Source organism: Oncorhynchus keta, chromosome 2, assembly GCF_023373465.1.
Source record: "Oncorhynchus keta strain PuntledgeMale-10-30-2019 chromosome 2, Oket_V2, whole genome shotgun sequence".
Taxonomy (NCBI): Eukaryota; Metazoa; Chordata; class Actinopteri; order Salmoniformes; family Salmonidae; genus Oncorhynchus; species Oncorhynchus keta.
Genome location: NC_068422.1, coordinates 48,763,676 through 48,789,099, shown reverse-complemented (window position 1 = coordinate 48,789,099; position 25,424 = coordinate 48,763,676). Strand labels below are relative to the sequence as shown.

The 25,424-nt window shown below is 43.0% G+C and overlaps 1 protein-coding gene and 1 long non-coding RNA gene across 2 annotated transcripts; one reads left to right on the top strand and one right to left on the bottom strand.

Annotated features, from left to right (window-relative positions):
• Positions 1–6,172: 6,172 nt before the first annotated feature.
• On the top strand, positions 6,173–25,412 carry LOC118401711 (opsin-3-like). Its single transcript, XM_035799293.2, has 4 exons — positions 6,173–6,904; positions 19,909–20,228; positions 22,617–22,868; positions 24,118–25,412. The coding sequence occupies exons 1-4, from the start codon at positions 6,559–6,561 to the stop codon at positions 24,385–24,387; spliced, it is 1,188 nt and encodes a 395-aa protein (XP_035655186.1). The 5' UTR covers positions 6,173–6,558; the 3' UTR covers positions 24,388–25,412.
• Positions 14,736–17,460, bottom strand: LOC127911427 (uncharacterized). The gene is made up of 2 exons (XR_008078463.1): positions 17,371–17,460; positions 14,736–14,973 (listed from the first exon to the last, which is right to left on the bottom strand). It is a non-coding gene; the product is annotated as an uncharacterized LOC127911427 (long non-coding RNA).
• Positions 25,413–25,424: the final 12 nt, after the last annotated feature.

Below are 25,424 nucleotides of genomic sequence, written 5' to 3'. Positions count from 1 at the left end.
GCATGCAGTTTATTAGGCTACAGATGAAGTAAGTTATGATGAACTTCACAGGGTGGTGAAATTGCGCAGTGATGAGGTTGATGATCCTTTCAACAAATATCTAGGGTCTTATTCTTGGTCACAAGATGATCGATGCTTGGTTGCCCTTTGACAAATAAAAATAACCTCACACTTTTTTCCCATAATAATCTCATCATGTAGTAGGCCATACCTGCACTGTATCTGCAAGCTGTTACTTAGATGGCACGTGCCAATACCAGAGTGGGCACATTCGCTATACCTACGTCAACATTTTTGTGACAAAACCATTAGTATGCCCAGAGTTGAACATGCGATTTCATTCTACTTTAATTTTAAAGCGTAGATTTTTTATTCAGTACATTTAACCTCAAAAAGGTATTTGTGTGTGCACTACGTATTTACACACAGACTTTTATCTGAAACAAGTCAATTTGATGGAAACACAGCTCTGATGGGAAAATGCTCCAGCGTTTCCCTTGGCCGGTAATTGCCGGGATTTGGCCGATAAAAAAATAAAAGGCAGATTAAATAAAATTGTAGCAGGCCAAATTGTCCAGGAGAGGCTATCTATAATAGCCTACACCCTGGATTCGTGCTTCAGCATCATACTCTCATGCATTTCACACACATGCGCCTGCTCTCCTCCGCAGGCGATAGCAGCAAAGGAGCCGTGGCCTAGGCCACTGTTTATTGTGAAGATGGGGGCCTTTTCCATTGCAGTAAAACAAACGTTAGAGGAACAAGAGTATGCCTCTAGTGAAAAGCCTACAAGGGGAATTTAATATAAATTGTAATATTGTAGTGGACTAAGATGAGAAGAATGCAGGCTACTGTGCAACTCCCTATTTAAGCAGGATGACATTTTGGAACTAAAATATATTTATAATCATTTGTTTTATCAGTATTATTATCATTGTGTGTCATTTTTATTATTGTAAACCTATTTATTAATCAAAATCAGTTCTTTAAATATGCAAAACTTGTTTTGTTTAATTCTGTTGAGACATTTTCATCAACTAAATTAAATTCAATCTGTCTTTTTAATTGTGTGCTCCGTATTTAGTTTATGATAGGATATAACTAGGTCTGAACTGATTGCTGAACTGACTGATCACATCAAACAGATGTATAACAGAACACACACACACACACACACAGTCTCAGTTTTTGATAACACAACCCTAGGTAACAGTACAGATGAAAAATGATCAGGCATATTGTACATCTTACTGTAGAAATTATTGTTGAAAAAAAGTATAGGTTGGAACTATTGTTAAAATACAATAAATCATTTTTATTCTGAACTGGAATAAACTGATTGATCACATCACACAGATGTAGACCAGAAAACACACACACACACAGTCCTAATGAGAGGTGTGTGACTGGTTGAAGTTTTCAACAAGCAGGGTTATTCTGGGCTCAGTTTGTGAAAGTGCAACCCTGAGGTCATGCTCAGCATTGAGTCTGTTTCTTTACTTGTTTCTTAAGTATGCTTTCGGAAAGTACTCAGACCCCTTGACTTTTTCCACATTTTGTTACGAAACAGACTCATTCTAAAATGAAATAAATAAATACAAATCCTCAGCAATCTACACACAATACCTCCCAATGACAAATCGGAAAAATATGTTTTTGAAGATTTTGCTAATTTATTAAAAATAAAAAACAGCAATACCTTATTTACATAAGTATTCAGACCCTTTGCTATGAGACTCAAATTGAGCTCTGCTGCATCCTGTTTCCATTGATCATCCTTCATATAATTCTACAACTTGAATGGACTCTAGCTATGGTAAATTCAACTGATTGGGCATGATTTGGAAAGGCACACTCTGTCGAAATAAGGTCTGACAGTTGACAGTGCGTGTCAGCACAAAAACCAAGCCATGAGGTCGTGGGAATTGTCCATAGAGCTCAGAGACAGGATTGTGTCGAGGCACAAGGTACCAAAAGATGTCTGCAGCATTGAAGGTCCCCAAGAACATAATGGCCTCCATCATTCTTAAATGGAAGAAGTTTGGAACCACCAAGACTCTTCCCAGAGCTGGCCGCCTGGCCAAACGGGAGAGAAGGGCCTTGGTCAGGGAGGTAACCAAGAACCTTATGTTAATGCATGCTCTTCAAACGATCGCTGCCCGCACCTGCCAGCCCGTCCAGCATCGCTACTCTGGACGGTTCTGACTTAGAATATGTGGACAACTACAAATACCTAGGTGTCTGGTTAGACTGTAAATTCTCCTTCCAGACTCACATCAAACATCTCCAATCCAAAATTAAATCTATAATTGGCTTCCTATTTCGCAACAAAGCATCCTTAACTCATGCTGCCAAACATATCCTCGTAAAACTGACCATCCTACCAATCCTCTACTTCGGCGATGTCATTTACAAAATAGCCTCCGACACGCTACTCAACAAATTGGATGCAGTCTATCACAGCGCCATCCGTTTTGTCACCAAAGCCCCCTATACTGCCCACCACTGCGACCTGTACGCTCTCGTTGGTTGGCCCTCGCTTCATACTCGTCGCCAAACCCACTGGCACTAGGTCATCTACAAGACCCTGCTAGGTAAAGCTCTGCCTTATCTCAGCTCGCTGGTCACCATAGCAGCACCCACCCGTAGCACGCGCTCTAGCAGGTATATCTCACTGGTCACCCCCAAAGCCAATTTCTCATTTGGCCGCCTCTCCTTCCAGTTCTCTGCTGCCAATGACTGGAACGAACTACAAAAATCACTGAAACTGGAGACACTTATCTCCCCCACTAGCTTTAAGCACCAGCTTTCAGAGCAGCTCACAGATCACTGCAGCTGTACAAAGCCCATCTGTAAATAGCCCAAACAACTACCTCATTCCCTACTGTATTTATTTATTTATCTTGCTCCTTTGCACCCCAGTATTTCTAATTTGCACATTCCTCTACTGCACATCTACCATTCCAGTGTTTAATTGCTATATTGTATTTACTTCGCCTACATGGCCTATTTATTGCCTTACCTCCCTTATCTCACCTCATTTGCACACACTGTATATAGACTTGTTTTTCTACTGTATTATTGACTGTATGTTTGTTTATCCCATGTGTAACTCTGTGTTGTTGTATGTGTCAAACTGCTTTGCTTTATCTTGGCCAGGTCGCAGTTGTAAATAAGAACTTGTTCTCAGCTTGCCTACCTGGTTAAATAAAGGTGAAATATTTTTTTTTTTTTAAGTGATATTTCCATTTACATTTTTTATAATTTAGCAACCTCAACTGGGGCGAAGGCTCGCCTTCCAACAGGTCAACGACCCTAAGCACACAGCCAAGACAACACCAGAGTGGCTTTGGGACAAGTCTCTGAATGCCCTTGAGTGGCCCAGCCAGAACCCGATGTAACATCTTTGGAGATACCTGAAAATTGCTGTGCAGCAACTCTCCCCATCCAACCTGACAGAGTTTGAGAGGATTTGCAGAGAAGAATGGTAGTACTCGGTAAGACTCGAGGCTGTAATCACTGCCAAAGCTGCTTCAACAAAGTACTGAGTAAAGGGTCTGAATACTTATGTAAATGTGATATTTATGTTTATATTTTTATAAATTAGCAACCAATTCTGAACCTGTTTTTTGCTTTGACATTATTGGTTATTGTGTGTAGATTGATGGGGGGAAAGATAATTTAATCAATTTTAGAAAAAGGCTGTAACCTATTTCATTTGTTCGTTTTGAGAGACTCATTACTAAGCAATTCCCTGCACAAAACACATTGCTGGCGCTCATCGTTATTTCTCAAAGTGTATATTAAACCAAGACAGAGAAACTCATCGCTGTATTTGCGTTTCATGACAATTGAGCTGTCAGAACTTGTTGCTAGTTTGAGTCCATTCGATGACAGCGGTGACTGATGACGAATGGGAATGACAAACCAGTGGCTGACAGCGCATAATAGGTTGATGAACAACAGCGCTGCAGCGTGTGGGTCGCGGAGTGATCTTAAAGAAAACTGCCGGAAAAAGATCCGATAATCTTCCACCCACTCGCGCAGCTGCCAAATTGAGCAGAGTCACTGACCAATCATTAAAATATACGCGCGACCCATACTTTGAAAGGCTGATATAGACTACTGCTCATTACGCACCACAAAAAAAAACATAACAGCCCATAGATGTAGCTATGTTTAAAAAATATTACGTGACCTCCGAAAGCGAGATGGAGATATGTACATTAGAAGTGCATTCAGTCCTTATATTACGGTAGCATATGCTGCAGCAAAAGTAGTTACCACAATGGAATTAACACCCCGATTTTATTGTGCAATCCCGGCCACTTTTACAATTATTTGTGTATACAAACTCAGCAAAAAAAAGAAACATCCCTTTCTTTCAAAGATAATTCGTAAAAATCTAAATAACTTCACAGATCTTCACTGTAAAGGGTTTAAACACTGTTTCCCTTGCTTGTTCAATAAACCATGAACAATTAATGAACATGCACTTGTGGAACGGTCATTAAGACACTAACAGCTTACAGATGGTAGGCAATTAAGGTCACTGTTATGAAAACTTAAGACACTAAAGAGGCCTTTCTACTGACTCTGAAAAACATCAAAAGAAAGATGCCCAGGGTTCCTGCTCACCTGGGTGAATGTGCCTTAGGCATGCTGCAAGGAGGCATGAGGACTACAGATGTGGCCAGGGCAATAAATTGCAATGTCTGTACTGTGAGACGCCTAAGACAGGGAGACAGGATGGACAGCTGATCGTCCACGCAGTGGCAGACCACGTGTAACAACACCTGCACAGGATTGGTACATCCGAACATCACACCTGCGGGACAGGTACAGGATGGCAACAACAACTGCCTGAGTTACACCAGGAATGCACAATCCCTACATCAGTGCTCAGACTGTCCGCAATAGGCTGAGAGAGGCTGGACTGAGGGCTTGTAGGCCTGTTGTAAGGCAGGTCCTCACCAGACATAACTGGCAACAACGTCGCCTATGGGTTTTGTGTCACCAGGGGTGATGGTCGGATTCGCGTTTATCGTCGAAGGAATGAGCGTTACAATGGGGTCTGTACTCTGGAGCGGGATCGATTTGGAGGTGAAGGGTCCATCATGGTCTGGGGCGATGTGTCACAGCATCATTGGACTGAACTTGTTGTCATTGCAGGCAATCTCAATGATGTGTGTTACAGGGAAGACATCCTCTTCCCTCATGTGGTACCCTTACTGCAGGCTCATCCTGACATGACCCTCCAGCATACTGCTCGTTCTGTGTGTGATTTCCTGCAAGACAGGAATGTCACTGTTCTGCCATGGCCAGCGAAGAGCCCGGATCTCAATCCCATTGAGCACGTCTGGGACCTATTGGATCGGAGGGTAAAGGCTAGGGCCATTCCCCCCAGAAATGTCCGGGAACTTGCAGGTGCCTTGGTGGAAGAGTGGGGTAACATCTCACAGCCAGAACTGACAAATCAGGTGTAGTCCACGAGGAGGAGATGCACTGCAGTACTTAATGCAGCTGGTGGCCACACCAGATACTGACTGTTACTTTTGATTTTGAACAGATTTTCAAATGTTGTATTACTCTTTGTTGACTCTCATTCGGGGGATTTTAATGATGAAAAGCAGCTCTGTTGTTTGAAAAGGCTTTGTCTGGCATGATTATCAAATTCCATGGTTTTACACAGTTTGTTCAGGGACAAATGCAATTTCTGTTAGTCACTTCTTTGGAACTTGTTCAGTTTATGTCTCAGTTGTTGAATTTGCTGAAAATAAACGCGATTGACAGTGAGAGGTGTTTTTTTTCCTGAGCATGTCTTCTTTTTTTTTTACTGACAAATCAAATCTATCAATCAATCCAAACTGTGCAGGCAATTTGATGAATGGAAAGAGACATCTGTTACAAAACACCAAAAACATTTAATGACATTCAGAGATTGTCAAACAAAGCTTTCGATATGGGGACGCTTACAAGGTAGGGAGGGGCGTGTTTTCTGTTTGTCGAGATTGACATAGTCTATTTATTGCGGAGTTAAAAACGCAAATCATGTCGGTATGTTTTGTTTATTGGTTGTGTGGTGCATTGACACAGAAGCCTGTTGGTGGAAAATTGTATTTTCCCCTAGCTGATCATTGTCTGCTACCGGCTCGAATGATGAAGTAATTAAACAGGCAGGGACAATGAGCTCCTCTGTGGTGATCTGCGAATCCCGAATTTATTTTTTCTTCAGTTAATTCTACTGAAGGGGAGGGAATTCAAATGATTTTAAAATACAAGAGGAGGGTCGTGTGAAAATGTAGATATGTCCCGAACACAACTTTACCCGTCTGGAGGGTACAGTGGATGCCAACTAATTATAGTGACGGATGGAGACTGCTGGGGATGTAACTCCTCGAGAAATACTCTACATTTGAGCCTTCCATCATCAGGAAAATTGCCCTGTTTTCTCAAAAGAGCTTTCGCACGTTTAACTGGTTTAGAGCAGCTTTAATAATCTAACTGCAGCGCAGAAGATCTTCCCTCCTAGCAACACTAGACAGGTCATCGCGCACAATGTTTGGGAGCGAAGTTATTCAAGCAATAAATCCTGCGAATTTAGCTAGCACTGAAACAAATACAGAAGAATATATATTTGCGGTTGGTACTTACAAACTCCTTGCTTTTGCCATCGGAACAATCGGAGTCTTCGGATTTTGCAACAATATTATTGTCATCGTGCTGTACTACAGATTCAAGAGACTCCGGACGCCCACAAATTTGTTAATAGTAAACATTAGTATAAGTGACGTGTTGGTGTCTGTCATTGGAATTAACTTTACGTTTGTTTCGTGCATCAAAGGCGGATGGGTCTGGAACTCGGCAACATGCATTTGGGACGGATTCAGCAACAGTTTATTTGGTTAGTAGTACTTCAGTCCTTTCTGGGTGTCGCGCCGAGATTCACACATATTAAAGGCGCAATCTGAAGATAAAACAATATCAAAACTGATTATATATTCTACAAGAATCAATAAGTAGCCTATATATAATTAAAATAAATGGATGTAGAAATTGCATATTATCCCTTTAAGAGTTAATTCAAAATATGTTTTTATATATTTGAAGTAATCCAAATAATCTTTAGTGGCATCCTTTCCATTTAATTTGTGTTTCATGTTTTTATGTGTTAAAACTACTCGGATAAAGAAGTTTAGTATTTTGAGCTATTGCATTTTCATAAGTGGTCCAATTAAAGTCTATTGCAGGGGACAATTCCCATCCATCTTATTCTAAGTGAGAACTGTTTAGCCCACTTTCTCCCTATTGATTTATGAAACCAGTCTCTACATAGTTGTTGATGTATATGAATGCCATTGCCACTATGCAGACCACTATGTGGATGAAAACTTGAAGCTGGTTAGGGCCACCTTCATTCTCTCTCTCTCTCTCTCTCTCTCTCTCTCTCTCTCTCTCTCTCTCTCTCTCTCTCTCTCTATTACCCTCATCTCTCTCAGGCACACGCAACCTACTGTTGGCTAACCACAAGGTTGACCTACTGTATTTATTATATGGGTGATTTTTCTCATCTTTCCGATATATAATACATATATGTAAACTTCTTACAATATCACATCATGATATTTCTGATCTCCAAAAACAAATGGTTCATTTTTGATGGCTGGATGGATGGGTGTTACCGTAGTACATACTGTTACTCTAGTGGATAAAACAGCATGGTAATTTCACTTTGATGCCCCAATTGCACCTCACTATGCACCTCACTAAGGCGAGACACCTTGGTAAGACAGTGCTGTCTGCTTGTCTACCCCCCGGACTTTCTCGCCCCACTTCACCACCTCCCTCAGATGACCACTCAAGCCATGAACTTTCTAATGACTGTCCACCTCGTGATGTTGTGATGTTGTTTTTTCCAGCCTGGTCTCATAGACTAGAGGAAACATAGCAAATCCAGGACACTCATGTAAATCCAGGACACTCAATTTACACTGAACAAAAATATAAACGCAACATGTAAAGTGTAGGTCCCATGTTTTATGAGCTGAAATAAAAGATCCCAGAAATGTTCCATATGCACAAAAAGCTTATTTCTCTAAAATGTTATTTCTCAAAAAGCTTATTTCTCTAAACACATTTGTTTTACATCCCTGTCAGTGAGCATTTCTCCTTTGCCAAGATAATCCATCCACCTGAGAGGTGTGGCTTATGAAGGAGCTGGTTAAACAGCATGATCAATACACAGGTGCACCTTGTGCTGAGGACAATAAAAGGCCACTCTAAAATGTGCAGTTTTGTCACACAACATCAGTAGTGACCCGTCAATTTGTTTTGAGCCCCACCTGTTTAGCTAAACGTTTTTTTGTTGTTGCCTGTTTTGCATTTTATTTTGAAATTAATACTTAATACCAGTTTGCAAGCAATGTAAAAATATATATATATTATCTTCTCCCGTTGCCCTGTGATTGGCTCAGTGTTCTGTCACTCATGGAGACACTACGTCACCGCAAAATCTATGGGTAGAGCTCGGAAATTAAAGCCCCTTGGGTGCTGCCATAGAGTAACATTAGAAGTGCCCATCCGGGGCCTCCCAGGTGGTGCAGTGGTCTAGGGCACTGCATCGCAGCGCTAGCTGTGCCACCAGAGACTCTGGGTTCGCGCTCAGGCTCTGTCGAGGGCCGGCCGCGACTGGAAGGTCCGTGGGGCGACGCACAATTGGCCTAGCATCGTCCGGGTTAGGGAGGGTTTGGCCTTGTCTCATCGCGGACCAGCGGCTCCCATGGCGGGCCGGGTGCAGTGCGCGCCAACCAAGGTCACCAGGTCCACGGTGATTCCTCCGACACATTGGTGCAGCTGGCTTCCGGGTTGGATGCGCGCTGTGTTAAGAAGTGGTTGGGTTGTGTTTCGGAGGACGCATGACTTTTGACATTCTTCTCTCCCGAGCCCGTACGGGAGTTTTAGTGATGAGACAAGATAGTAACTACTAATAATTGGATACTACGAAATTGGGGAGAAAAAGGGGGTAAAAATTCAACAAACAAAAAAGAAGAAAAAAAACAGAAGTGCCCATCCAAGAAGGTTTGGTCACTGATACAATTACATCAAATCACCTAACTTTGATTGGACTGATCAAATCAAATCAAATGTATTTATTTAAAAAAAATCATCAGTGCTGTACAGAAACCCAGCCTAAAACCCCAAACGGCAAGCAATGCAGGTGTAGAAGCACGGTGGCTAGGAAAAACTCCCTAGAAAGGCCAAAACCTAGGAAGAAGCCTAGAGAGAAACTAGTCAACATCATACATTCAAAATCTTAGCTAGCAAGCTAGCAGCCATCATTATGAATCAAGTTGACAATCTACTGGCAAATCTTTTCAATCCTTGTCATATGAAGAGAAATTATTGATCAAATGTATCGGTGCTCATCGGCCATTGGACAAAACATTACACAACAAGTTAGAAATCCCAAATTCAACAATGGAAGGAATCAGTGGCAAACTGCAGGCGTTGCAAAGCAATCACTAGCCTGCTATTCAGTGGAGTGGGTGTGTGGGTCCAAGTCTGGGTTTAAGGGTCTCTTTTCCAAGATTAAAAGGATAAACATTCAACACCATGGGCACTGGCCACGCTGTCAATCCAGCATGACTTCCGATACCACTGGAAACTCGGAACGCGAAAATCTCCAACTTTAGCAGGGGTGTAAAATACTTAAGTAAAAATACTTGATCATACTACTTAAGTAGTTTTTTGGGGTATCTGTACTTTACTAATTATAATTTTTTACAACTTTTACTTTTACTTCACTAAATCCTGAAAGAAAATGATGTACTTTCTACTCCATACATTTCCCTGACACGGAAAAGTGGGAAAAGTACCCAATTACATTTACATTACATTTAAGTCATTTAGCAGACGCTCTTATCCAGAGCGACTTACAAATTGGTGCAAACACCTATGACAACCAGTGGAACAGCCACTTGCATCTAAATCTTGTTGGGGGGAGAAGGGGGGTGAGAAGGATTACTTACCCTTACTTACCCTATCCTAGGTATTCCTTGAAGAGGTGGGGTTTCAGGTGTCTCCGGAAGGTGGTGATTGACTCCTCTGTCCTGGCGTCGTGAGGGAGTTTGTTCCACCATTGGGGGCCAGAGCAGCGAACAGTTTTGACTGGGCTGAGCGGGAACTGTACTTCCTCAGTGGTAGGGAGGCGAGCAGGCCAGAGGTGGATGAACGCAGTGCCCTTGTTTGGGTGTAGGGCCTGATCAGGGCCTGGAGGTACTGAGGTGCCGTTCCCCTCACAGCTCCGTGGCGAGCACCATGGTCTCATACTGGGTGACTGAAAGTCACCCAGTAAAATATTACTTGAGTAAAAGTCTAAAAGTATTTGGTTTTAAATATACTTAAATATCAACAGTAAATGTAATTGCTAAAATATACTTAAGTATTGAAAGTAAAAGTAAAAGTATAAATAATTTAAAATCCCTGTATTAAGCAAACCAAACGGCCACATTTTCTCATTTTTTAAATTTACGGTTAGCCAGGGACACACTCAAACACTCAGACATAATTTATAAACGATGCATATGTGTTTAGTGAGTCCACCAGATCAGAGGCAATAGGGATCACCAGGGATGTTCTCTTGATAAGTGCATGATTTTGACCATTTTCCTGTCCTGCTAGTCATTCAACATGTAATGAATGAATACATTTGGGTGTTAGAGAAAATTTATGAAGTAAAAGTACATAATTGTCTTTAGGAATATGGTGAAGTAAAATTAAAAGTTGTCAAAAATGTAGATAATAAAGAAAAGTACAGATACCCTCAAAAACTAATTAAGTAGTACTTTTACTTATTTTTACTTAAGTATTTGCACCAGTTCAATTACTTGAGTCATTTTCTATTAAGGTTTCTTTACTTTTACTCAATTTATGACAGTTGGTTACTTTTTCCACCACTGGACTTCAGTGAATTTAAGACAACTGGGATCTCTGAAAAAACAAGCTCTGACTGGGAAAATATGCTTTGAACAGTCACCCAACTTGGAATTCCAGGTCTGGAATTCTGGCCTCTTTCTGGAGCTCTGACCTGCAGATCACTGACGTCATGATTCGACTTTGTTTTTTTCTGAGTTCCCAATTGTCTTGAAAGCACCATAAATCCAGAGAATGCCAGACTTTGATGACAAAGGTTAATGACAAAATTTGCCCACAAGGACCACAGGGACACCTTCCTGTTCAAGTGAGCACAGGACAACTAGGTGAGTCCAAAAGGTCTTGTATGCTGCAGCATACATATAAATGTCTTACATATAAATGTATTATACAGTGCCTTGCGAAAGTATTCGGCCCCCTTGAACTTTGCGACCTTTTGCCACATTTCAGGCTTAAAACATAAAGATATAAAACTGTATTTTTGTGAAGAATCAACAACAAGTGGGACACAATCATGAAGTGGAATGACATTTATTGGATATTTCAAACTTTTTAACAAATCAAAAACTGAAAAATTGGGCGAGCAAAATTATTCAGTGCCCTTAAGTTAATACTTTGTAGCGCCACCTTTTGCTGCTATTACAGCTGTAAGTCGCTTGGGGTATGTCTCTATCAGTTTTGCACATCGAGAGACTGAAATGTTTTCCCATTCCTCCTTGCAAAACAGCTCGAGATCAGTGAGGTTGGATGGAGAGCATTTGTGAACAGCAGTTTTCAGTTCTTTCCACAGATTCTCGATTGGATTCAGGTCTGGACTTTGACTTGGCCATTCTAACACCTGGATATGTTTATTTTTGAACCATTCCATTGTAGATTTTGGTTTATGTTTTGGATCATTGTCTTGTTGGAAGACAAATCTCCGTCCCAGTCTCAGGTCTTTTGCAAACTCCATCAGGTTTTCATCCAGAATGGTCCTGTATTTGGCTCCATCCATCTTCCCATCAATTGTAACCATCTTCCCTGTCCCTGCTGAAGAAAAGCAGGCCCAAACCATGATGCTGCCACCACCATGTTTGACAGTGGGGATGGTGTGTTCAGGGTGATGAGCTGTGTTGCTTTTACGCCAAACATAACGTTTTGCATTGTTGCCAAAAGTTCAATTTTGGTTTCATCTGACCAGAGCACCTTCTTCCACATGTTTGGTGTGTCTCCCAGGTGGCTTGTGGCAAACTTTAAACAACACTTTTTATGGATATCTTTAAGAAATGTCTTTTTTCTTGCCACTCTTCCATAAAGGCCAGATTTGTGCAATATACGACTGATTGTTGTCCTATGGACAGAGTCTCCCACCTCAGCTGTAGATCTCTGCAGTTCATCCAGAGTGATCATGGGCCGCTTGGCTGCATCTCTGATCAGTCTTCTCCTTGTATGAGCTGAAAGTTTAGAGGGACGGCCAGGTCTTGGTAGATTTGCAGTGGTCTGATACTCATTCCATTTCAATATTATCGCTTGCACAGTGCTCCTTGGGATGTTTAAAGCTTGGGAAATCTTTTTGTATCCAAATCCGGCTTTAAACTTCTTCACAACAGTATCTCGGACCTGCCTGGTGTGTTCCTTGTTCTTCATGATGCTCTCTGCGCTTTTATACGGACCTCTGAGACTATCACAGTGCAGGTGCATTTATACGGAGACCTGATTACACACAGGTGGATTGTATTTATCATCATTAGTCATTTAGGTCAACATTGGATCATTCAGAGATCCTCACTGAACTTCTGGAGAGAGATTGCTGCACTGAATGTAAAGGGGCTGAATAATTTTGCACGCCCAATTTTTCAGTTTATGATTTGTTAAAAAAGTTTGAAATATCCAATAAATGTCGTTCCACTTCATGATTGTGTCCCACTTGTTGTTGATTCTTCACAAAAAAATACAGTTTTATATCTTTATGTTTGAAGCCTGAAATGTGGCAAAAGGTCGCAAAGGTCAAGGGGGCGAATACTTTCGCAAGGCACTGTATGTACTATGCCAGGGATATATGTATACTGTAGCTAAGATAGTAATACTAAGTGTATGTTGTGTAGTAAGCTGTTAGTAGCACATGTGCCTCACCCTAATAATTTGGTCCTTTCCCCCTTGACTTGGTGGTGCCTATAGCCTGTTTTATAGAAATGTAATCATTGAATATTGTAAGAGCTTTCATTGTCTGCTTTTATATGCCCCCTTTATTTATGCTAGGGTTCTGACTTGGTGTACAGGGAGAATACTGTAAGAACGGCCCATATTCTGAATTTTGTTGCTGTACATTTCAAAAGTGCTGAACAAATAGTTAGTTTGACTATGTCCGTCCTAGCTGGCTCATTAATGTCTTAATCAAAATTATGGAATGCCTCTTAACATGTTGATGTCCCCTTATGCCATAGTTTGTACATATAAATAAAATAAAATACAATTTTATTTGTCACTACACGTGTTTAACAGATGTTATTGTAGGTGTTATTGCGGGTGTAGCGAACTGCTTGCTTATCAATTGTCAGTAGAAACCACGTTTGTTTAAGCAAGTCAGCCATATCAGCTTTGTTTTTTAAACAGCAGTAAATGAGGCTAAAGGAACTGTTTCACTGCCAGACAAGGCCCACTGATAGCCAGGTGTAGCAGTGGTAAGGATTCACCCCCATGGTGCTGAAAAGAAAGTTCTGCTGTTGGGACATCTTTCTGAAAGCCTTAACAGTTTGTGGGCACCATTATAGTGGAATTAATGTATTGTTTAGTGTCGTGTTTTTTTTTGTTGCTGGCATAGCACAACACAATGCCACAGATGTCTCAAGTTTTGAGGGAGTGTGCAGTTGGCATCCTGACTGCAGGAATGTCCACCAGAGCTGTTGCCAAATAATTTAATGTTAATTTCTCCACCATAAGCCCCTCCAATGTTGTTTTAGATAATTTGACAGTGCATCCAACCGGACTCAACTGCAGGTCACCCGACAGCTGATGAAACTGGAGAGTATTTCTGTCTGTAATAAAACCCTTTTGTGGGGAAAAACTCATTCTGATTGACTGGGCCTGGCTCTACAGTGGCTGGGGGTGCAGACACGGGTGTGCCTGGGAGGGCATAGGCCCACCCACTTGGGAGCTGGATCCACCCATGGCCAGTGTGGAAATCCATAGATTAGGTCCAACAACAACAACTTTAGCATATTAGCAACTACTTACTACATTTGAGCTACTTTGCAACTACTTAGCTAACTTTAACCCTAACCCCTAGTCTAGCTAACGTTAGCCAGATACCTAACATTCGTTTTTGCCACCTAGCTAACGTTAGCAACAATAAATTGAATTTCGTAACCTATCATGGGTTTTTCAAGTTTGTAACCTATTGTGATTTTGCAAATTCGTAACATATTGGACGAATTGCAATTCATAGCATATCATGTGAAATGGATGGACATCCACAGATTAAAACATATCATACGAAACGTAACACTAAATTGAGTGTCCTGTATTGTTTTTTCTAAATTGCTTGTATTCTTTGTTGCCTTAAAGCGCTTTGCGATTTTTTATGTAATGAATAGTGCTATACTAGTTGAATCAATTATTATTATTATTATTATTATTATTATTACTACTATGATCCAAATTTGCTTTTGAACAGATCAGTAAAATGTGATGGATTTTTTTAAGTGCACAAGAGTAGCCAAAACAGCCCAGAATATCATTCAATACAAGTGTACCTGTAATGAGTTTCCTCCTCTTCTTCCGAAGAGGAGAGGCGAAACGGATCAGAGGACCAATACGCGGCGTGGTAATTTTCCATGGTACTTTTTAATGCTATAAGGTACACATGAACAAACTAACAAAACAAGAAATGTGAAAACTCAAAAAACAGTCCTATCTGGTGCACACACAGAGACAGGAAACAATCACCCACAAACACACAGTGAAACCCAGGCCACCTAAGTATGATTCTCAATCAGAGACAACTAATGACACCTGCCTCTGATTGAGAACCATACTAGGCCGAAACATAGAAATTCCCAAAACCTAGACAAACAAACATAGACTGCCCACCCAACTCACGCCCCTGACCATACTAACTAAATACAAAAACACAGAAAATAAAGGTCAGAACGTGACAGTACCCTACAGAAGAACAGCCTGCACCAATGCAGAGACACTGAAAAATATTCTGTTTACAATTAATTATTATATATAACATATATATATATATATAACAATTCATTATAATTAGCCTACAGGCACTCTAAATCCCCTCAGAAAAATAAAGGTCAGAACGTGACAGTACCCCCCCAAGGTGCGGACTCCGGCCGCAAAACCTTGACCTATAGGGGAGGGTCTGGGTGGGCGTCTGTCCGCGGTGGCGGTTCTGGCGCGGGACGCGGACCCCACTTCACCATTGTTTTAGTCCGCCTCATTTTCCGCCTCCGTGGCTTTCTCACCATGGCAACCCCTCTCAATGACCCCACTGGACAGAGGGGCAGGGGCTCTGGCGCCTCTGGGCTGAGGGGCTCTGGCGCCTCTGGGCTGAGGGGCTCTGGCGCCTCTGGGCTGAGGGGCTCTGGCGCCTCTGGGCTGAGGGGCTCCGGCAGCGGCGCCGGACAGGCGGGACGCTCCGGCAGCGGCGCCGGACAGGCGGGAGGCTCCGGCAGCGGCGCCGGACAGGCGGGACGCTCCGGCAGCGGCGCCGGACAGGCGGGACGCTCCGGCAGCGGCGCCGGACAGGCGGGACGCTCCGGCAGCGGCGCCGGACAGGCGGGACGCTCCGGCAGCGGCGCCGGACAGGCGGGACGCTCCGGCAGCGGCGCCGGACAGGCGGGAGGCTCCGGCAGCGGCGCCGGACAGGCGGGACGCTCCGGCAACGGCGCAGGACAGGCGGGACGCTCCGGCAGCGGCGCCGGACAGGCGGGAGCACCTGCAGAGAGGAGACAGAGAGACAGCCTGGTGCGTGGAGCTGCTACAGGAGGCAGCGGCGCCGGACAGGCGGGAGGCTCCGGCAGCGGCGCCGGACAGGCGGGAGGCTCCGGCAGCGGCGCCGGACAGGCGGGAGGCTCCGGCAGCGGCGCCGGACAGGCGGGAGGCTCCGGCAGCGGCGCCGGACAGGCGGGAGGCTCCGGACAGGCGGGAGGCTCCGGCAGCGGCGCCGGACAGGCGGGAGGCTCCGGCAGCGGCGCCGGACAGGCGGGACGCTCCGGCAGCGGCGCCGGACAGGCGGGAGCACCTGCAGGGAGGAGACTGAGAGACAGCCTGGTGCGTGGGGCTGCCACAGGAACTACCAGGCTGGGGAAACTTTCAGGAGGCTTGGTGTTAGGAGGAGCCTGAAAGACCGGGCTGTGGGGAGCACTGGAGCTCTGGTGCGCAACCTTGGCACCACTTCCCCAGGCTGGACAACTACTCGAGCCCGGACCCTCCAGAGTGCAGGCACAGGTTGAACCGGGCTGTGGGTAAGCACAGGAGATCTAGTGCTTACTACACGCACCTCTCCCCTAGGCTCCACTCCCACAGTTGCCCGGTACGAGCGGAGCGCAGGCAGAGGACGCACTGCACCCTCCCAGCGCCCCGGAGACACAGCACGCAGAGCCGGCGCAGGATAACCTGGACCAAGACTGCGTACCGGCGACCAGACCCGCTGAGCAGGCACCATACGCCCTGGCTCAATGCCCACACTCGCATGGCACTCTCGGGGGGCTGCCCTATAGCGCACCGGGCTATGGACACGCACTGGCGACACCGTGCGCTCAACCGCATAACACGGTGCCTGACCAGTAATGCGCTGCTTATCATAAGCACGAGGAGTGAGCTCAGGTCTGCTACCTGGCTTAGTACCACACCTCGTGTGCCCCCCCCAAAAAAAAAATTTGGGGCTGCCTCTCGTACCTGTCGCACTGCCGTGCTGGCTTCGCCAACCTCATTCTCCTGTAACCTTCCTTGCATTGCTCCATCGAATCCCAGGCGGGCTCCGGCACTCTCCCTGGGTCGACCGCCCACCTATCTATCTCCTCCCAAGTTGTGTAGTCCAGATTCAGCTCTGATGCTGGCCGCTGTTGTTGCTGCTGCTGCTGCTGTCGTCGCTGTCCTTTACCACGCCGCTTGGTCCGATTGTGGTGGGTGATTCTGTAATGAGTTTCCTCCTCTTCTTCCGAAGAGGAGAGGCGAAACGGATCAGAGGACCAATACGCGGCATGGTAATTTTCCATGGTACTTTTTAATGCTATAAGGTACACATGAACAAACTAACAAAACAAGAAATGTGAAAACTCAAAAACAGTCCTATCTGGTGCACACACAGAGACAGGAAACAATCACCCACAAACACACAGTGAAACCCAGGCCACCTAAGTATGATTCTCAATCAGAGACAACTAATGACACCTGCCTCTGATTGAGAACCATACTAGGCCGAAACATAGAAATTCCCAAAACCTAGACAAACAAACATAGACTGCCCACCCAACTCACGCCCTGACCATACTAACTAAATACAAAAACACAGAAAATAAAGGTCAGAACGTGACAGTACCCTACAGAAGAACAGCCTGCACCAATGCAGAGACACTGAAAAATATTCTGTTTACAATTAATTATTATATATAACATATATATAACATATATAACATATATATATATATATAACAATTCATTATAATTAGCCTACAGGCACTCTAAATCCCCTCAGAAAAATAGTTCAATGCTAGAGATTATTGATACCATATTCATTTACTACAGCATGTGAAACCACTCACACATTATTCGACTCTAAATTTAGATGACTATCTAAGGACATCCTGCATCGGTTACACCTATTGCACTCATGCAGCGTGGTCCTGTCCGTTTGACCTGTACTGACACCTTATGTATTAGTTGTGTTATAGTGTCCAGTAACACTGTGCTCAAACAGCTCCCTCTATAATGCAACGCAGCTGTGCTGCAACACTTCAAATCAAATCAAATGTCTTTGTCACGTACACATGGTTAGCAGATGTTAATGCGAGTGTAGCGAAATGCTTGTGCTTCTAGTTCCAACCATGCAGTAATATCTAACCTAACAATTCTACAACAACTACCTTATACACACAAGTGTAAAGGAATTAATACGAATATGTACATAAAAATATATAAATGAGTGATGGCCGAACGGCATAGGCAAGATGCAGTAGATGGTATCGAGTACAGTATATACATATGGGTTGAGTAATGTAGGGTAAGTAAACATTATATAAAGTGGCAGTTTAAAGTGGCTAGTGATACATTACATCAGGATGGCAAGATGCAGTAGATGGTATAGTGTACAGTGTATACATATGAGATGAGTAATGTAGGGTAAGTAAACATTATATAAAGTGGCATTGGTTAAAGTGGCTAGTGATACATTGAATTACATTAAGATGGCAAGATGCAGTAGATGGTATAGCGTACGGTATATACATATGGGATGAGTAATGTAGGGTATATAAGGTGACTAGTGATAAATTGATTACATCAATTTGTCCATTATTAAAGTGGCTGGAGTTGAGTTAGTATGTTGGCAGTGATGTTAGTGATGGCTGTTTAACAGTGTGATGGCCTTGAGATAGAAGCTGTTTCTCAGTCTCTCGGTCCCCGCTTGATGCACCTGTACTGACCTTGCCTTCTGGATGATAGCGGGGTGAACAGGCAGTGGCTCGGGTGTTTGTTGTCCTTGATGATCTTTTTGGCCTTCCTGTGACATCGGGTGGTGTAGGATGCCTTGAAGGGCAGGTAGTTGATTGTTGATTGGACCAAATGTCTGGCAAAAGTAATTGATGTACAATGGAGAAACTGAATGTAATTAAAGGGGATTTACACAAGAAAAATAAGGTGTTCCTTTTTTTCTTCCAGACCTTATGGATGGACTTCTGATGAGATTTAGGCATTGACATGGACTCAGACCATCCATTTGCGTTGTTTCTCTATGGATAATTGTAATATTAAGAGTAGAACACAGAATAAAAAAATCCTAAAACAGGACAAATAAAACAGAATTCAGGAAAATACCAAATATTATTGTACGGGTCCCCCTTAGAGTTGTTTATTAAACATTCGCTGGGTATATTGACAGAAAACACATCTCTTGTACACCAAGGACCTGGGGAGGTGTTTCGGGGGTGGAGGAGAGAAGAAAGTACCTACTTTAATGGCTATCAAATAAATTGTAGCTTGTGACAAGTTACATTTTCTATGCTAGAAAAGGTTGGAGACACCTGCAATAGGATATTTATGATATTGAATATCGAGTATATTGAGAAAATATTTGATTGAGGACTGAGTAATAACTGTAATAAAATCATCATCAGGTGGGTGCTTACATTGGTCCTATTTCACTCATAATCATGTGAATTGGAAATTAGTTTTTGCATATCCAAATCTCCCTGAGACACCCTCTGAGGTTTCACTGTGACCATGGAGCAATTCATGTGAAGTGTCATGCTCAAGGGCACATCGGCAGATTTTAGACGGCTTTTAGCCGACCTTTCGGTTACTGGCCCAACGCTCTTAACTGCTAAGCTACCTGCCGCCCCCCAAGATAAGGTATACTTTATTAGTCCAGACAGAAATGTATCTTCTTCTTTTACCCAACCCCTCCGATACACACACATACACATACACACAATCGGTTAGAGAGGCTAGAGCAGTGGGCAGCCGCAGTGCAGCGCCCAATGAGCAGTTTAGGGGGTTAAGTTAAGTTCAGATATTGATGCCAGCAACCCTCCCTGTTCCCGGCTCACTCCCGCCAGATTTCTTTCCTCTGTCGGCACTGGGATTCAAACAGGAAACCTTCCAGTTGCTGGCCCGCTTCTCTAACTTCGGGGCTACCGTGTAGAGAACAACAGTGTAATAACCAATAGACAGTAACAATCAGGGCCTACCTACCGGTATATATATTTCATAACCCAGATTCGCTAGTCATTACTCAGCATCACCACCCATCTCCCTCCTTTCCAGGCATCGTGTCCATCATGAGTCTCTCTGCCCTGGCCTATGAGCGCTACATCCGGGTGGTCCATGCTAAGGTGGTGGACTTCGCCTGGGCCTGGAGGTGCATCACTTACATCTGGCTCTACTCCCTGGTCTGGACAGGGGCTCCTCTCCTGGGGTGGAACCGCTACACTCTGGAGATCCACCAGTTAGGCTGCTCTCTGGACTGGACTTCCAAGGACCCTAACGATTCCTCCTTCGTCCTCTTCTTTCTCCTGGCCTGCTTCTTCGTACCAGTGGGCATTATGATCTACTGCTACGGGAACATTCTTTACACAGTGCAAATGGTAAGAACAAGGACAAGGCAGTCTTGCTGTCGCTTTCTCCCATTTTCTTCTATTGCTTCATGTTTTAATATGGTGACCCTTCGCTAAGCCAGTCCCCGCCCCCCTTGGTTACTGTTGCAACCTAGGACAACATTTTCCCGGGAAGCTTAGTTCTCCATTCAACCACTGGCAAAATCCCCTCGCAATGATCTCACACTGTGTTTCTAATATACAATTAAATTAAACACGAACTACCCATTGCTAATCAGGAAACTTTTGGGTATGATGTGGTGGACTGTCATTGTAGCATAATAGCTGAATATACAAAACAGATGACCTGGGACATGGACTTATCTCAGCTGAGGACCACTTTCGAGGGCTAAAAACATCTGTCAAACTTTGATTTTGGAATGTAATATCCCTTCAACATACTACACTGATGAACTAAAACAGTCAAATAAACTCTCTGTAAACGTTCACAATAATGTAATTTTGTCACTTGTAGTATGGCTATAGCGTATACAGATGTAGGAGCTTAATTTGAGCCAATTTGCTACAGCAGAAAAATCATCCTGCAGCTGCAGGAAATGTGAATTATTATGTGGATTAAATGTACTGAACAATTTTGATAGGTGTTGATACGTTTTTTAATTAGGAAAAATCAAGACTGACATTTGAAAGTGGAAATGACAAACTTTAAAAGCTTTTTTAAACCTTGAATACACTACAAGTTTGCTTTTCCTGCTGTGCAACAAAAGAAGGATCCAATTAAAATCTTACATCTGTAGCATATGACATATGTTGACATGTTTAAGAGCAATATAGGGCTGGATTCAATCCGCAATGAAGATCCGCGATATAGCGAGATTTAAATTTAAAGGCAATGTTCCCGTGATCGCGGAACCTGCATTCTCGGTAAACACTGCACATGTTGGCTCAATCGGAAATTTCCTTTACATTTCAAACGCGCTACAAACGCTGATCCTTCAGAGCTACGAATTGTATCGAGCTCTTAATGTTAAAGTATTACCACTTTTTGGGGGAAAGTGGACAAATCAACAGATACATCTACATAATTCATTTAAAGGTTTAATGCAGACATTTTATAATATGAAATCATTTCTGATTAACAGTTAATGTAAGTACCTTACTGTGATTGTTTTAAATTAAAATGGTAAAAAAAAAATGTTTTTATAATTGTCACCAGGCAGGCCAAAACTCCATCTCACCAAAACAGGCAGAACTTTCAGACGCTCATTTTCAAACAACTCTTACACTAAAAGGCATTATCATAATTTTCACAGTATTATTCCAACCTCATAGTGAAAAATATATATAAAACACAGAAAAATCACGGTTTTGACTGCACTGGGCCTTTAAATAAAAGGCATAAATCAAAGGTAGGCTAGTACTTACATTCATCAAGGATGCAAGACAAACAATGTGAACTCGACCAAACAATGGCAAAATAGGTAGTAGCCGACAAATGAAATTCTAGTGCATGCGCTTGGGGATCTGAGGCCGATGCCAACATTAAGCACCACTGAATGGACAACGCCTCAGGTGTGGCTCTGCTACGCTGACAGGTATATCAGTAAACCCACTATCTCATGCAAACGGATACGTAGACTACATAATGATGTCATGGGACAATGTCATTGTGTCCTCTGTGGCCTCATCTTTTTAAGCATAAGAAAGACGGAGACTTTTATCTTCTCTCCTACATTAACAACCACAGGATCAAGCATATCATCTTTCATTAAAGATCCTCTCTTTATCTTCGGTAAAGGTACGACAGAAGTTAGCTGACATTCACATGCAGAGAGAATCTTATTTTTTGTAGGGAGTGCATAATGTCAGTACAAGTGACATATAACCCACTCCTCAATTCCTCAGGGAATGGACACAGTTATGCTGGCCCATGTTGACACCGGTGCTTCCCACAGTTGTGTGAAATTGTCTGGATGTCCTTCGGGTGGTGGACCATTCGTGAAACTGTTGAGCGTGGATAAACCCAGGAGCATTACAGTTCTTGACACGAACCCATGTGCCTGGCACCTACTACCATACCCCGTTCAAAGGCACTTAAATATTTTGTCTTGCCTATTCACCCTCTGAGTGGCATACAAACACAATCCATGTCTCCATTGTCTCAAGGCTTAAAAATCATTATTTTACCTGTCTCCTCCCCTTCATCTACACTGATTGAAGTGGATTTCACAAGTGACATCAATAAGGGATCATACTGTAGCTTTCACCTGGTCAGTCTATGTCATGGAAAGAGCAGGTGTTCTTCATGTTTTGTACACTCAGTGTATAACTGGAATGTTTTATTTTTTATTTTTTACATATTCTAATGCGACCATTTTAGTGAGTGATGAGATTCTTTCCTATTGTCATTCCCAACAGCTCCGCTCCATCCAGGACCTTCAGACAGTGCAGATTATTAAGATCCTGCGGTACGAGAAAAAGGTGGCCGTCATGTTCCTCTTGATGATCTCCTGTTTCCTGGTGTGCTGGACGCCCTACGCCGTGGTGTCCATGATGGAAGCCTTTGGCAGGAAGAGCATGGTCACCCCTGCCGCCGCCATCATCCCCTCCTTCTTCGCCAAGTCCAGCACGGCCTATAACCCTCTCATCTACATCTCCATGAGCAGAAAGGTGATGGGACCTCTCACCTGACACACTAATGCTGATAGCAGAAAGGCTTTGAAACAAGTCTATTCCCAAATTTAAAGGGAAACACACTTCAAAATCAAAGTTTATCTGATGTTTTCAGACCTCAATGTAGCATAATAGCTGAATATATAAAACAGATGACATGGACTTATCTCAGCAAAATACCACTTTTGAGGGCTAAAAACATCCAAACTTTGGAGTGTAATGTCCCTTCAACATACTACACTGATTAACTTCAACAATAAAATAACATCTCTGTAAACTTTCACGATAATGTTGTCACTTAGTTTTGCAGTATGGCTTGAATATCAAATCAAATCCAATTTTATTGGTCACATATTTAGCAGTTATTTAGCAGTTATTGCGGGTGTAGTGAGATGCTTGTGTTCCTAGCTTCAGCAGTACAGTAATATCTAACCATTCACAACAATACACACAGATCTAAAAGTAAAATCATATAATTAAGAAATATATAAATATTAGGACGAGCAATGTTGGAGTCCGGAGTATAACTATATATACAGTACCAGTGAAAGGTTTGAACACACCTACTCATTTGTACTATTTTCTACATTGTAGAGTAATAGTGAAGACATCAACTATGAAATAACCCATATGGAGTCATGCAGTAACCAAAAAAGTGTTAAACAAATCAATAAATATTTTATATTTGAGAATCTTCAAAGTAGCCACCCTTTGCCTTGATGACAGCTTTGCACACTCTTGGCATTCTCTCAACCAGCTTCATGAGGTCGTCACCTGGAATGCATTTCAATTAACAGGTGTGCCTTGTTAAAAGTTCATTTGTGGAATTTCTTTCCTTCTTAATACGTTTGAGCCAATCAGTTTTGTTGTGACAAGGTAGGGGTGGGATACAGAAGATAGCCCTATTTGATAAAAAATCAGACAGCACGACAGGAAGCTCTCAATGGTTCATCCGTAAAAGTTTGTGATCTTGTAGGATCTTAATTTGAGCCAGTTTGCTACAGCAGGAAAGTAATCCTACAGCAACAGGAAATTCACGGTAAACACTACATATGCCGTCTCAATCTGAAACTACCTTAAAATGTCAATCGCCCAACAACGCTTTGAACGAATTGACTCGAATACTTAATGTTAAAGCATTACCATGGTGTCTTTTATTTTTGGAAAAGTGAACAAATACTTCCATTTGAGTAACACCACACTTCCCTCTCTCCTTTTTCTCCTCTTCCTCCTGTTCCCCTGGCAGTTCCGGCGCTGCTTGCTGCAGCTGTTGTGCTCCCGGCTCTCATGGATTCAGCACAGCGTCAAGGACCGCCCCCTGGCCCGGAGCATCGAGCGGCCCATCCGCCCAATCTTCATGTCCCACCGAGGAGATGGGGAACGACCAAAGAAGAGGGTGACCTTCAGCTCCTCCTCCATCATCTTCATCATCGCCAACAACGACATTCAGCACCTGGACACCACCTCCAAGAGTGGCCGTATGTTGTCAGAGGTCATCCAGGTGCGGCCGCTGTGACAGAGCATTATGGGTACTGCAGTACGTCATGCTACACCCAGGCCACCATGGGAACTGACTAATCACCTCCATCTAACACCTGTTCCTCTGTATACCTGAGGACTTCCTCTCATGATGCAGTAAACCCGGAGGTGTTTCCTCTCAAAAGCCAAAACACCTTTTTGACCCAAGACTACTGGAAGTGTTTAATGTCCTGTTCTCAGACTGTCTCGCCAGGAAACACTTTTTCTACCAACAGTTGTGGTAAACAAATGATGTAGCTGTGAATTTGTGACGTATCTCTCTCAACTTGTACCCTGTTATTTTCAACAGCGCCTATGTAATCGTGTCAGCCAGCCTTCGACATAGTATCATCCTGAGTTTAGTGCAGTGCAGTGCAGTGCAGCAGTGCTGAATGACTGATGGGAAAAGCCTTGCAATATTGCAGCAGCACATTCTGCACAATACTCTCTCCACCTTTATTGTATCTGGATGTGAGAAAGAGATCCTATTTTAAGAAAGCCACAGATGAGATGTATTTAAAAAAATATTTTTAAAAAATCTTCCTAATTTAATTGTCACCACACTCACTAGCGTGATAAGTGCAATCACTGTGAAATGACATTTCGTGGAATTATTTACGTAGAATAATATGAATGTAATTAAAGAGGGAGGAGATTGTGGTCAAGATCAGACTGGTTCCACAGGCGGCAGCGATAAGAAACTCCAGTGGCTCCAGGTTGCAGATGGAGCTCCCTTCATAAGCCTCCCGAGTCGTCCCCTATGAGTAGAGTTGATGAGGAGATGATCTTATTCAGCTCTATATAGGCACCATGTCACCATATACGTGCATCTGTGGTGACCTGAGACTGTCGTAAGAGCAAGCCAATCATCAGCCTAGCTAGTAGCTACCACTTTGAGCTTGACATTTACAGTAGAATTATAGGTCTGGTTTATCCCACAGAAAATGTTTTTCATAAAAATGTGTGCGCCTTAGATGTTTGTCCTTTTTCACTCAAAACATGTTATGCTGTGTGAAGGACTCCATGATTAAGAAG

Excerpts from the sequence above, each read along its gene's own strand:
- LOC118401711 (XM_035799293.2), top strand. The coding sequence starts at position 6,559 with ATGTTTGGGAGCGAAGTTATTCAAGCAATAAATCCTGCGAATTTAGCT. Across the intron at positions 20,229-22,616 it reads TTCTTTACACAGTGCAAATG|CTCCGCTCCATCCAGGACCT; the intron begins GTAAGAACAAGG and ends CATTCCCAACAG. Across the intron at positions 22,869-24,117 it reads ACATCTCCATGAGCAGAAAG|TTCCGGCGCTGCTTGCTGCA; the intron begins GTGATGGGACCT and ends TTCCCCTGGCAG.